Raw genomic sequence first — 13,817 nt, forward strand, 5'->3', positions numbered from 1 at the left:
AGTTTAATTCGAAGTATTTTCTCGGTTTTCCTGGAACAGTCTGCTTCAAAATCTGGCTATAAAAAGCATTACTGTAATTTAGTAATTTTGTTTAACCGAGATATTCCAAATTGTGATATAATCAGCACATGGCATTAATTCCATCGTCTTCGATTCTGTCCTCAACAGATTCATCGATAAATTAATGAGCATTAGCTTGACTAGAAGCTTATTTGAATTATTCTGATGAAATGCAGCCTAATTTAAGATTATTCGAAATGCTTTGTGAGCTCTATGATCGTCAGTCAAAGTTGTTGCAACCAGCAGAAATGATCATCGCGAAACAACGAAATGTTATTGATCGTTTTGTTCATCTATTTTCTGTTGGTTTCGCATTGCCAGTTATCGAAAGAATCAACAAAATGTTTCAGGAAGGACAAATTGATGTTTCTCTCGCAAGGTGAACTGCTGTTGCAAATAAAAGTCGTCACCATTTTTGTCAGATATCTTTAAGCAGGGAATTCTACTAGCACTAGCAAAATCTGAAAATGAGTTTTCGAAAAGCGGTCTCATCCTAAACTATATCAACTGTCAACGTATTCAATCAAATCATAATCTCGCTGATATTCCACTCGATTTATTGGATATTTAATTAGAACAATACATTTATTGGATTATGTCAATGTCATACACGAAATGTCATGTAATTTACAGGTACTTTGCAATAGATGTTCTGGATATCATTGATCCACCTTATTCGGAACAATTTGTCGAAACGTTTCAACCAATAGTGTTAAATCGAGAAATTTTTGATAAGTTAACAATGTCAAAGGTACCAGCAGCAGTGCAATTCATTCAAGACATCGCAGCTGAAACTGTGGGAGATAATAATGAAGGCATTGTGGAACATGAAACTATATGTAGCACAAGTGAAGTTTTGTCCGAAATGGTTATATTCGAGACGTGTAATGTTAGTGGTTGATTTTATATAATGCATGTTATATGCTTACGTTATTTAAATAAATGTTGTTATCACTACTTCGAAAGAAGCTGTTATATTAAGGGAAATATTTCTAGAATCTAAGACAAGTTAATCAAGTAAGTTGGGTGGGCTTTCGGACAACTCCAAACGCTTAAATAGCCGTCTTAATTTCTTCTATCTCAAGTCAAGAATGAGCTTATTTCCCATGGTTATGTTAGCGTTACCATGTAAGTCTATGTTATTGCGCAGTTAGCATATCTATATTCCATAAGTAAGATTTCCGGTATGGAGATAAGAGAACAATTTACGCAAATAGACAAATCTTCACTTCACTGGTAAGGACGTGAACTTTGCAACTATCATCTTCATTTCTCTCTCCATTTTTAATTGTTTAGCCAATTTAAACTGTTGCTTAATCCAACATTCTGGATATCAGGAAATGTAATAATGTAAGAGTCGCTGGTTACGTAGTTATTATGGTTACAGCTAGAAAACAGACTTGATTAAATTATCCTAATAAATGTTGTAGTACCAACTGTGCTAAAAAAAATTTTGAATTTGATAAACTAATTCTATAAAAGGTATAGAATATGGCTTTTATAATTTTCCATTCTTTTCAAGCTGATTATGATTTACACTTTTAGTTCTGTGCTATGACGCAAGAAAGAAATCAAATATTTAGAACAAGTAGTACAGCTTATATACAACAATAGGCAAATTCCCAGAATCACTAGAAGAATTTCCATGAACTACTATTTTTTGATTTCTTGAAGTATTCTTTTCTTTATAAATCAACAAAAGTTTCCCTACATATGACTAGGATATTTGTAAAAAACTAATTCGGAATGACTTCTTTCTGAAAGGAAAAGTCTGACAGACCACGCCATCGATATTCGTCAACCGCTATAAAAAAATAGTAGCTCCGAGGCGTCTACAACTCATCAATATGAATCCTACGGGAAATTTTCCTTTATAATATGAAGGAAATTACTTTCCGCTCAGGTAGAATAACTTCTTCATTAAGGGCTTGCAATCTCGAATTTGCATTTCGAGTGTTAAAACTGTTTTCATTTCCCAAATTTTGGAGTCGTAAAAGTTCTAAATTTTATAAGCTACAACTATCGATTCCTAGTATTGTTGTGAAGGATGATACTGCTGTTGCTGTTGCTGGTGAGGCTGTTGCCCATATGACAACTGCTGTTGATTGAATCTGAAACCATTACGGGTCACTTTCATCAAATCACCAAAGCGGAAATTCCTGGGGTCTTTCATAAATGAGTATGAAGTTCTTTCCCTAACATATAATTTTACGTTCCTCATGGGATACAAGTATTTGCCGGCCCCTACACAGTAGATTCGTTTTTTTTTCCCAAAATTTTATGCTAAATATAACATCCTAGTCAAAGAGATTGACTTATATTTACCTCATGGTTGGATCTAGACAAATGCAAAACTAGCATCTTTACGTGAACAGAACAAAGATAAAAGAAACTTGAAAACAAGAAGTAGGACGACACCAACCGAGAATCATAAGTTGCCTGCTGCACCGACTGCTGCCCATAAGCTACACCGCCCCGTTGTTGCTGATGATGTATAACATATTGGGTACCCCCTTGCGTATCTGCAAAGAACAAGATGAAATTTCATGTAAAAAATTAAAATTTCATTTCATATAAAAAGGTGGGATAACACAGGAAGAGATTTTTGGAGAAGATATCGAGACACGCAGGAAAAGGAAACAGAATGAGACAAGGGAATTTTCCGATTATGTTCAGAATGGAAGCATTCTATCCACCTTGCTGCATTTGGATTAACTGCTGCTGTTGGGCGTATTGCTGTTGTTGTTGTTGTTGTTGCTGCTGCTGCGCATGATCAGCCATTTGCATAGAGTTAGCACCCGTCTCCACTTTCATTACCATACCACCACCATATTGTCCCGGTCCGCCGGAGATTTGGTAGGCTAAAGCATAGATCATTAAAGAATTATAAAAATCATAGAGACACAAAATGACATAACGTTACTGAATGCTTGTTAGAATTATGACCAAATCTTCAACTGACAACAATTAACAGTAGAGGAGTTCACCCTTCTTCAGCCTTTTCCAATAAACTTGATGGCTTTGTAACGTACCGTTAGTTTTAGTAAACGTTAACAAACCGTTAACATCTTGCATAGCTGACTGAGGTCCACCTGTGCCACCTTGTTGTGCTGCAGTAGCACCACTAGCAGCTTGTGCTTGTCGCTTTTGCAGGATCATCGAGTGAATCTTCATTTTCGAATCCTCTGTCGTTTGACTACCCATTGGAGCGCCTGAAAATTTCTCAATGCTAAACGGTCCTATAAAAGGTATTTCATATGCGTTTTTCAAAGTGAAAAAATATGTCGCCACTTCTCAGAAAGTTTACGAAATCGCAATTGTTTAATCAATAAATGCAGTAAAGATTGTACAGCGGTATGCAACAGTAAATGCAGTAATGACTGCACACTATCGCATAGATTTTTTTTGTTATCAGCCACCAGCCACCAGCTTCAAGAAGTCTTAGTAATGCCATCAACCCTTAGATGGTTTGATGATATTACTACGACTTCCTGGAAGGTAAAATGAATGAGAGGTAAAATAAAAATATAGAATCTCTGGCAAGAAATATCCGACTGCATATATGAACTTTACCTTTGAACATCAAATCAGAGAATGATACTAGCTTTAATTCCACATTAAAATATGAATTTTAATCTCAAACATCATGGTATGTATGTCCTACGTGAATATTGACTTCTCACCTGGTTGCCCCGCACCAGTTGAAGGCACTGAAGGCCCAGATGCGAATTGCTGCGGTACACCTGTTTGCTGTGGACCAGTGGCCCAGGTGCCTGGGTATGTCGGCTGCGGCGGTGGGCCGCCACTACTACAACTAACGGTACCGGTCATTTGTTGCTGCTGCTGTGCAGCGGCAGCCGCAGCTGCAGCTGCTGCAGCCAACTGGTCAACAGTTTGCTGTCGCTGCTGCCGTTGTTTACGAGTGGTACCTTGAGAACGAGTAGAAAGACCTGTTGCTTTGCGACGTCCACCTGTAAAGGAAAAAAGTGAAACGAAATAACGACAAGACAAGCACACTTTAATTTTTAAGCGAAACAAATTTTAAGTTTATAGACAATGATAAAATTAGGGATGACCCTATAACCGGTAACAGAAGATTCACCTCTTGCACCTCTCGGCGACGCACTGTTTTGACCTCGCCCTGTTAGATCAGGTAACGTCGGCATGGGACCACCTTGTCCTGGAAATATCATCGTCGTTGCAGCATTTGGTGCGCCAGGAGCACCAGATGGCGCAGATCCATCGGGGACAGATGTGCAACTAGGAGTGGCATTTGACTGATACCCCCCCATTGCACGACCTTGTGTCACTGGACCTAATGTTCCGCTCACATCCATGGCTGTACCACCTGAGGATACCGGTACATTCTGGAATGAAAAAGAGCTTAAACTGAGTGAACAGTCTTACTATTGTCACTGTTCTACCGACATTAAGTTAGCCATTGAATGATTCCAATGATAGATAGAAAATATGTTGAACATCGTAAACGAACGCTTCTATGAAGGAGAAATTAATGCAAAACATTTAAATCAACCAAGATTTTCAACTGCTACCAGTGAGCAATTCTGATCGACATACCGTGGAACTGGCAGATGTAGTTGTTGATGTAGCCGCACTGGAAGACACATGATGCAAAGTTGCCGGTGTCTCCGACACATCCATCATCGGTGGTGAAAGATAGATATCTAAATTGGGCGGTCTGCAACAGAATACATTTACTCCAATCATGATAATATTTAGCACTGAGATTTCACTTCGGATTGTTCATATCAGTTGAGTTCCCGAAGTTAATCATATTCAAATACGCAGACCCATTATTGGCATAATGACGATTTCGCCATGGAAGGAAATAGAAGCTAATGACCGCTAAGAAAAAAAGATTTAGCATAGGAAATGAGGAAGAGCATGAACTAAACGTATATCTATGACCCTTCCATCAGAAAAATTTAATTCACCGATCCATTCCACAAATCGTTGGACGAACAAATTCATTGTAATGCGAATGGTGTACTAAACGTTGAATGTATCGTTGTACGGGGACTGGTAAACGATCTAGTTTTACAGCCTGCAACGGTTAGGATTATCAAAAACCTCAAAAAGAAAGAAGAATATAACAACACTTACAATTTCTCATATTTTACATTAATTTGGAAATCAAATCAATAATTATGGTACAATACCTAAGTAACAGATAACCCCATGCATCAAAATCTCTATCATCTCAATGTATGACAAGCAATCTTAGTTGGATGAATATAAACATATGAAATCACAAACCTGTAACATTGACCAATTCCAGGGACGCTTCAATAAAGTTGAATCAACATTCAGGTATTGTATCATATCGTATGCCGACAACTTCACTTTTTCAGCAAACTGTAAAAATAAACTACCTTTCACAAACACAAAAAGCAAAGGCTATCTTTCAACAAACAGCAAAAGTGAAGTAGGATGTTGCACAGCTTAATCCAACAGAATATGGGAAAAGATGAATGATTGTATTTTGTGACTGCGCATATGAATATAATACTTTGAATATATGAAATATAAACATCTCTAAGACGTGATATCTGCACATTGCAATAAATATTCTATTACTTTTCTGTCTTCTTCTTTTTTTTTTTTGTAAAGTCATAACAGAAAAAAAATTTTCCCTCCATTCACCGTGAAAACCTTATTCTTGGCTGGCTGTACAGAACCGTAACTTCAAAGATTTGTTGTTGCCAGAGAATTTACAAACATAGGAATAACATAGGAATGTACAAACCTGCAATCCGTGACGATTAGCTTTTATCGTTTGGATTATTTGTCCTTGCGATTGACTCTTGCCGAGTTTCTGTGGTGAAGTTGGTATAGTGCCATATGGTTCGCACGTTATCAGCTCGAATTGGGGCTTTGGGATAGGTAAAAACTGCATCAATGAACGAAGTTCGGGAATTAATGCACGTTCATTTAATTCCTTCTATAAAATTGTTATTCTTTATATATGTTCTTTCCAGCTATAAGCTGCATTTTCAATCTGCATAGCCATTTCTATATCTCAGATTTTTAGAGGAATTATCATTGGACGAAAAGTGACTGAAAACGGATTTTATACTCACCAACAAGTAACTTTTATAACTTACTCGCAATTTTTTAACAATCAAGGAGTAGGTGGGAAATCGAAATTTGGTATCTGGATCTTGTGCATTCATCGCCGCTGCATTCATCGGATCAGTAATCGACCACACCAGCAGAGTAGATAACATATCGTAACATGAATCGAACAAATATCTAAATTCAAGCGACAAATTTCTTTCGGTTTTTATTCTCTTAATAGTGCCCACGTCCTCGTATCGAAATGTGAAAAAAATGCAAGTATTTTTATGAAGAAAAAGTTTTACACCACTCGACACAACTTACAGTTAAAAAAATCGGAAAAATTCGAAAAGGAAACCGAAAAAAAGGAAAATGAAACGAAATTTAGCATCTCAAGTTACATCATTTTTCATCAGAAATATTTAACATCAGCACTAAAGAGGCAGAATTTGAAAAATAAAATTGACTTGGCTGGATGTATAAGCAAAACTTTTAATTTGAAAGACGCATTCTACTTAGCGTCTTATCTTTAGGTTTGCGTACACAAAAAGGGGGGAAAAAAAGAAACTTTATAGTGCACTGATACTTGCACTACTGCGTGATGAAATATGAAAAAGCGGCCCAGTACGAGAACTCAAACGATCAACAAAGAGACAAAAGAATAGTGTAAATGGATGGTTAATGCAAGAATAAAGTTAAATAGTTGTTTACCCGTCTCGTTCCTTTGAGATAACTCCATACAACATTAGTTGAAACAGCGTTAATGCCCACGTGTCGCAAATCGAAGTATGACATACTGAGTCAAACATACCTCCAACCAAGGATATGCGCAACAGGACTCCTTCACGTTCTAACGAAAATATGCGCAAATATGGTAAAAGAGGATTCTGTAAGTATTATAATTAATAAACTGATTCATTTTCCATTATATACATTACCGTTCATTTCTTCTGCAGTAGTGTATTTTTAACAATGTTGTTTAATAAAATACAGTGATTTAATATTACACTGCACTTTGAAAATTCTCGAACACTTCAAACTGATATGCAAGTAAACAAAAATGATACCATTTACAAACTGTCACATAAAACAAACACCGATTTCGAAAATTCAAATTAAAGGAATAAATGGAATGGATGAATGCCACCACCTACATCTTTAGCTTTCAGTGCCAACTCCTGCAGTTGTTTCAGCATTGAACCGACCAAACCATCACGCTGTTGTTCTTCACCATTCAAACATGTAAGTACTAGATTCAAGAATGGCTCTTGACTCAGCAACCATGCACTAAAAGGACCGAGTTTTCAATGACATCCTTACGCACTTCAAAAGACCAAATTTGTATTCCACATCAACAGAGCATCGAATTCTCACGAGTCACAGATAAAAAGTCATATTAAAAGAATATACCTTTGTTGAATTCGTTCCTTGTTATTATCAGATGAAGTATCAAGCATTGCCGCTGCTTCCTTGAGGAATTTTCCTTGTACAGTGATCGCGGGGAATGAAGCTGGCAAATTTCCCGGTCGTGGACAGGCATGCACTAAAGGACTAATCAGCCAGTAAGCTGTGATATCTTTCAATCTAAAAACTTTTTCGTTACCAATATTAATGCTGTTTAGTTATCTGTTGTAACATATTTCCCATTACAGAACTATGGAAAGTGAATTATTATAAGCCAGTATTCTTAGTTACGAATTAAATCATAAATAATAGTTCAAAAGTTGTGCCGTAATATTTCTGAAATAATAGCTAGACGCACGATCAACTAATACTACATACTCCATAAATTACTCACTAAGGATCCGAAAAGTGGGAAAAAATCTTTATAAAAAAAATTGAAAATATATTAAAATCTAATAACAAATGTACTTCAGGATCGAGTTTCTTGATTTTTTCCAATTTTTCAAAGAAGTTAAGTGAAGATATTACTAACCTGAAAGCTTTGCCGACAGCAGCTGGTGGCAATTTTTTATCCGATTTATGTGACTGTGTAAATAAATCACGACAGCATTTGCCAATCTCACCAAGCAATGCATCTGCAGCAATCGCACCTTGTTGAGCATGTTTACTCGTACAACCTTCCGGTGAGATCTGCAACAAGTAACTTGTTATTAATCCCTGCTCCAAAAGTATCACTTCTCATTAATTCAATATTCCCTTTACAAATGAAATACAGTGACAGAATTCTGGGTAACGGAAGATTAGAGTATAGATACCTTGATAATATCTTCTCTTCTTCCATCCTTTTTTCCTTAAGAGTAATGAAAAAAATAATTCTTGAAATTAATTTTTAATGCTTTTCTTGGATGATAGTAAATATAACACGTAAAAAAACTCATCCTACGAATAAATAAAGTTAAACAAAATATACACAACTAGAGGAGTATATGAATACAAGAAATCAAGGAATCATCAATAAGAAAACAGTACGAATGTCTGAAAGAAATCCCAAAAATTTGTACCTCTCGAATCATTAACTTAAAATCGAAATAAGTTGCTCGTGTATTCCATATATTCAAAACATTCAGCAGTTTATCGATCAGTGATTTTTTACTATTTCCATTACAGATAGTTAATTCACGTACTATTTCACGTTCACTACGTCTTCGTAAAGCCATACGTAATAACTGTTGACCCTGAAGCTATGGATAAAAAACATAGAAAGAAACGTGAAATATCAGCTATCAAAGCATTTTATTTCAATTTAGTCGTTGCTTAGGCCCTCAAGCTTTCATCTTACGTTAAAATATTGGAATGGAATTTGTGCACAAACCAAGCAGTTTTTACGAAGTTGATGAGAGGAGAAGCAATCCGTTGCACCATCTTCACACCGTCTATATATGCGCTGCGTGACCCATTCCTGCTCGCACATTGCCATTAGTACTCCCTTCGACAGTTCTGCTATATACTCACGACGAAATGCACGCTGATCAATCGATTTTGCACTGCAGACAAACAGCACTTAATAAAATTTAAGTTAAATTGATTACTTATATCCAACCAATAGCTAATGAGTGCGACGCAAACAGACAACACAACGTTTACAATAATATCATGAATATTCTGTTAGTTTCTCATAGCCAACCGACTAATAAATCATGTTCTGCCTTCAAAAAACAGGTTATATGGCTATCTCGCTTAGCTCAAGAAATCGTCCTTTTATTCAACCCTATTTGATCGTGTAACCTACTTACTTCAATTAGTGAAAGCAATGTTACCTGTCCAGTTTGTTTAAGTTTTTAGAATGTCATGTTCTGACATTATTCAACTGCTGTTATGTAACGACTTCGAGGAAATGAGAATATTAAATAAAAAAGCTCACTCATCCGAGTAGCGATCTCTCAGTTTATGCTTAGTGTAATCAGCAATCATACAAATTGTAACCAGTAGTGCGCAAACTTCATCGCCCACGTCATGCAAATGACTTTCCGTTAAGATCCACCGATCTGCTTTACAGATATTCGAACTAATTCGCTCACCAGTATATTGTGGTGAAACTGTAATCCGTATGTAAAAGTAGTATTTAACATGCCATCTTCTTCATTGTATTGAAAATTTTACTATTTCTTTAATTTCATTTCTATTGTATAACTTACGAATGATGGGCTGATCACTTTGGCATATAATATTAGCTAGTACCAGAAGTGCCAGACAAACACCCGCCTCTGCATCCGCATCCGGCACTTTACCTATAAAACATGCAAGTAATCAATACATCCCTTTTTTTCAAAACTACTTAGGCCCAAATGGCGATTACGTATTTCAGATTTCTCGTTCTGTATATTTCTCGAAAAACAAGTAAATAGCTCATATAGTGCTAGGTTTATTTAATTATAACTTGAATAACGGCTATCCAATGCTTTTGTAACTAACCAATTCCACAGTTAAGTAATGACTTCAATGCTGTATGTAGTAGTTGATGAACCAATGCATTTATACTGAAACAGCTACGTCCCGCCAGCAACATATAAAATGTCGCGATATTATAGTGACATGTTGAGTCTTCCACCTGCATTTGAAACATGAATATTACAGTGGAAGTTTATTTCAAATTTTATAAATCACAAAAACACTACAGGCTTTTGGTGTGATTCTCATGATGCCACAAAACAAGTATAGTCAGCTACAAGTTCTGTTCTGGATCATCTGACAAATTAATTTACAACCCCCAAAAAACCTGCAAGGATTCTTGATAAAATTCACAAACACCTACATTGATTTCCATCAGAAGATCCGGGAATGCTGAAGTTCCGCCTTGCAAACTTGAACAGCAGAGTGCCTGAAGAGCACCACACCAATCCAAATATTTCTCTGCCTGAGCTGCTTGAGCACTAACATGCCCGCAAATATTTGCCAATTCAACTAACCGATCCTGAAATCTCTATTTATAAATCACGTCCAATACATTAACATTTTCAACTTTCCTTCTAGTTTTGTTCAGTCTAAAATCCGCTCGCCCTTAAAAACTTTTTAAATCAAATCATCATTCTGATTCATTTGAATAATCTGATTCGATACATGTAACAAATATTCCAAAGAGCATAATATTATTCAGTATCGAAAATATGTCATTAATTTCAATAATACATGAGTGAAAGACCCCTGTAACTCTTTCCGCTGCCGTTGTGCAACCAATGCCCGAACTCTCATTTCCGCCTACACTGCCGGCTCCGCGCACTGCAGCAAGCAGTGCGCTGACAACAAAACTGTATCGCGCATCATCAGTTCCATCGATAACCGCATGCAAGCGACGATATTCGTTAAAAGAGAATATTCGCCTAAACATAATTTCAAATTAACATAACTGATGAGCTGGTACACAAGGAAAAAAAACACCAAGAAAAAATGAAAAAAAAAAATTCGTATTATCTGCCTATCCTAGGGCAAAGAATAAACGTATTTACCCGCATCTTAAAGTCACTACTAGCCATTATCAATCCAATTTGTATCTATCCAAATAAATGAAATTCGGTTTTAGAAATAAACATTTCAAACAAACAAACTTCGGCTCCTCGAGTAATTCTTTGAATGTGCTAGCATTGTACGCATATCGCTGCCCTCCACATGGATTCCTATCACCAGTATTATGTGTCGGTTTCCAGGGTGGTATGACCCGTTTTAGCAGTTCGCGTTTTGCTTCGATTTTACGGCTACATAAGCCTACAATGGATCTAAACAGTAAAAACAGAAAGTTAGCCAACATGAACTTTTCCAAAACATAAACCATCACTGAATCAACAATTAATTACGAACCAGTTTCGATAAGTTGTTTCTTTGCATCAAGTACAAAAACAGCAATAGTACGCCCCCAACCAGTTAAACATGAATCTGATGATTTCAACTGACTTTCAATAACTCGATATAGCCTGCAAATACTTCAAAAGATGTTGCTGAACAACCACTCATTATATCAACAATTTAAATGTAGTTAGTACTTCAGAGATGAATCAATTCTATGCCAGGATAAGACTGCATAGAGGGTCTCCTGAAGACCAAGTGTTAAAAATCTTTTAATCTATCTGCTGGCTAAGCCAATGGTGGCCATTTGCACTGCCTGATCTTCATCAGTCAATATCTGGTAGCATTCTCTCACTTTTCAAATTTCTTGATCGAAAAATGAATAAAAGAACGAAAGGAAGACAGCAAGACCTACCCTTGTACAATATTGGGTGCATTTTGAGAATAGAGAAAATAATAATAATTATGAGAAATATATGCAGTTAGAACATAACCAAGCTGAGCTGATATATTACTTGGAACACAGTCAACACGACGCTCCAGAAGTACTCGTTCAATTAGCACTAGTAGGGGCAGTAACTGAAATGTAAGCAAATAAATATCGGATCATCGGCTAATTTCTTTAGTACTAAATCCTTTTTGGAAAAAGACTCTTCAATATTAACTGCATTTTTCTTCTTCAAAGACCAAAACCATGACTTACTATTATCGCTAGCTTAACCAACAGATGGTTTAAAAAACGCTGGCAAAGAACAAAAAAAAAAAAAGAAAGTGAAGACAAAAAGTAGGTAAAGACAAACGTTGGTAAAGATCATGAGTCTCTTTCCGGAGCTGTAATGAGCATGATTCAATTTCACGGTAGAAAGTATTGAATGACCAAAGAGCCCTGATAAACTGCTTGATAAAAACAAATGAGAAGAAAATGTGAAAAAGCTGACCTCTTCAGCGAGTTCCATAATGCCAGCAATATTCTGTGCAACCTCACACATTTCTAAGATAATATCAAGTCCTTCAGCAGTAGGTAGTACACAACTATGTCCATCAACAAAATCCTGCACCATTTGAATGAATGATTCACAGCACCAACCACAGAGAACGAGCTGATCATAGTATGTACATGATCTGTAAACAAGAGCTAGTTCTACAAAATCGATTGATAAGTAACGTCTGATGATTTGATCAAGGAAAAAAAGCTCTAAAAGAGGGTGAAGATGGAAAATTTACCAAGAAAACTTTACACTGATTAAGTTCGGGAATAGTGGAGAAGCTTTAAAAAAGGAAAAAAAGAGGAAAAAGCGTATCAGAAAAGTTTGACATAAATATACAAAAAAGCAATAAGTGCGACTTCTAAATAAGTCGTACGTCACCTAAATTTGGCCATGCTTTCTTGAAGCTGTTCACGTGTAGCTCGTTTTTTAAATCGAATTTCCAACGGTTTATTGAAGGAAAATTCGACGACAATTCGCTTCTGCCAAAGTTTTGCTAATTCACGTGCCAAGCGTCTCAACTCCAGTTTTACAGCATCACGTTCATTACCAATTCCGTACAACAGGAGAGATCTACAAATAAAAAAATGAGTGATTGCACTTTACTGTAAATCTGCGAAGACTCACTACTAATAATAAGTAGTCAATTTAAAAAAGATGATTATCTCAAAAATGCTGTTTGAGAACTGTTGAAAAAAAACTAACTCTATAAGTATATCAGCAAATCTTACCTTTGATTGCATTCGCTTCTGTATTCAGCAGACTGAGGAATGGGTAAATGTATCAACAATCTTTCATGAATTGATAAATCTTCCCATATATAAGGATGCTCGTCAGGTAATTCAGATGGCATTGTTACAAGTGAAGATGGTGTCGTTACAGCGCCCGCTAGAAGTGCTCCAGTTGTTTCAGTGGGTTGAGATCCAAATGTCGATGATAACATAGTCGTGTTGGATGACTGTTGATGCTGCTAAAATTTTTGCGACATTTTTTTTACAGAACAATCAGATTGAACTATCCAAATTGAAAAATTAAAACAAACTGAGAGCAATTAAAGGACATCCGGAAGCGCAGAAAAAAATTCACCTTTTGTTTATCTTCCTTCCGTTTCCTCACTTTTTGCATTAATGGCATATATTCCAACATTTCACCAGTCCGAATCAATTCCTTCACATAGAAATCATGGGAAAAAACACCAGCACGTTCCAACTCAATGAAGAGGAGCATCAGATTACCAAACTCTTGACAAAAACGGTTTTTGTCAGTACTTTCAGGATCGGGTCCTTCTGTCACAAGAAATTCCAGTAATATTTCTTGCAAAGTCAATGAACCTACAAAAAAATATCGGTTCCTGCAGAGAAATAAAAGACTTCAATTATACATTACATTTTCTAACACATATCATTGCATAAAGTGACCGCGCTGAAAAATATCGCAATATCGCTTTGAAAA

General features: G+C 36.3%; 2 protein-coding genes across 2 annotated transcripts in view; one reads left to right on the forward strand and one right to left on the reverse strand.

The window, feature by feature from the left end:
• Nucleotides 1-230: 230 nt before the first annotated feature.
• Nucleotides 231-961, forward strand: LOAG_07876 (hypothetical protein; the record flags this gene model as incomplete). Its single annotated transcript, XM_003143408.1, has 2 exons — nt 231-439; nt 694-961. The coding sequence occupies 2 exons, from the start codon at nt 231-233 to the stop codon at nt 959-961; spliced, it is 477 nt and encodes a 158-aa protein (XP_003143456.1).
• Nucleotides 962-2,027: 1,066 nt separating this feature from the next.
• LOAG_17646 (hypothetical protein) overlaps nt 2,028-13,817 on the reverse strand; it is a gene marked incomplete at its 5' end in the record, with an annotated part of 15,682 nt that continues 3,892 nt past the window's right edge. Inside the window, 29 exons of the mRNA XM_020450308.1 lie at nt 2,028-2,171; nt 2,483-2,582; nt 2,757-2,921; nt 3,120-3,272; nt 3,744-4,031; nt 4,163-4,427; nt 4,639-4,759; nt 5,016-5,125; nt 5,338-5,436; nt 5,828-6,022; nt 6,186-6,333; nt 6,850-7,025; nt 7,293-7,425; nt 7,549-7,722; nt 8,075-8,232; nt 8,604-8,777; nt 8,915-9,086; nt 9,464-9,638; nt 9,738-9,830; nt 10,015-10,150; nt 10,355-10,513; nt 10,742-10,919; nt 11,145-11,301; nt 11,395-11,507; nt 11,795-11,958; nt 12,318-12,501; nt 12,747-12,938; nt 13,097-13,335; nt 13,452-13,696. Of these exons, the coding sequence (XP_020306034.1) occupies nt 2,090-2,171; nt 2,483-2,582; nt 2,757-2,921; nt 3,120-3,272; nt 3,744-4,031; nt 4,163-4,427; nt 4,639-4,759; nt 5,016-5,125; nt 5,338-5,436; nt 5,828-6,022; nt 6,186-6,333; nt 6,850-7,025; nt 7,293-7,425; nt 7,549-7,722; nt 8,075-8,232; nt 8,604-8,777; nt 8,915-9,086; nt 9,464-9,638; nt 9,738-9,830; nt 10,015-10,150; nt 10,355-10,513; nt 10,742-10,919; nt 11,145-11,301; nt 11,395-11,507; nt 11,795-11,958; nt 12,318-12,501; nt 12,747-12,938; nt 13,097-13,335; nt 13,452-13,696 (4,748 nt within the window). The 3' untranslated portion in view covers nt 2,028-2,089. The remainder of the gene's footprint in view (nt 2,172-2,482; nt 2,583-2,756; nt 2,922-3,119; nt 3,273-3,743; nt 4,032-4,162; nt 4,428-4,638; nt 4,760-5,015; nt 5,126-5,337; nt 5,437-5,827; nt 6,023-6,185; nt 6,334-6,849; nt 7,026-7,292; nt 7,426-7,548; nt 7,723-8,074; nt 8,233-8,603; nt 8,778-8,914; nt 9,087-9,463; nt 9,639-9,737; nt 9,831-10,014; nt 10,151-10,354; nt 10,514-10,741; nt 10,920-11,144; nt 11,302-11,394; nt 11,508-11,794; nt 11,959-12,317; nt 12,502-12,746; nt 12,939-13,096; nt 13,336-13,451; nt 13,697-13,817) is intronic.

Source organism: Loa loa (assembly GCF_000183805.2).
Source record: "Loa loa unplaced genomic scaffold supercont3.107, whole genome shotgun sequence".
In the NCBI taxonomy this organism is placed as follows: Eukaryota; Metazoa; Nematoda; class Chromadorea; order Rhabditida; family Onchocercidae; genus Loa; species Loa loa.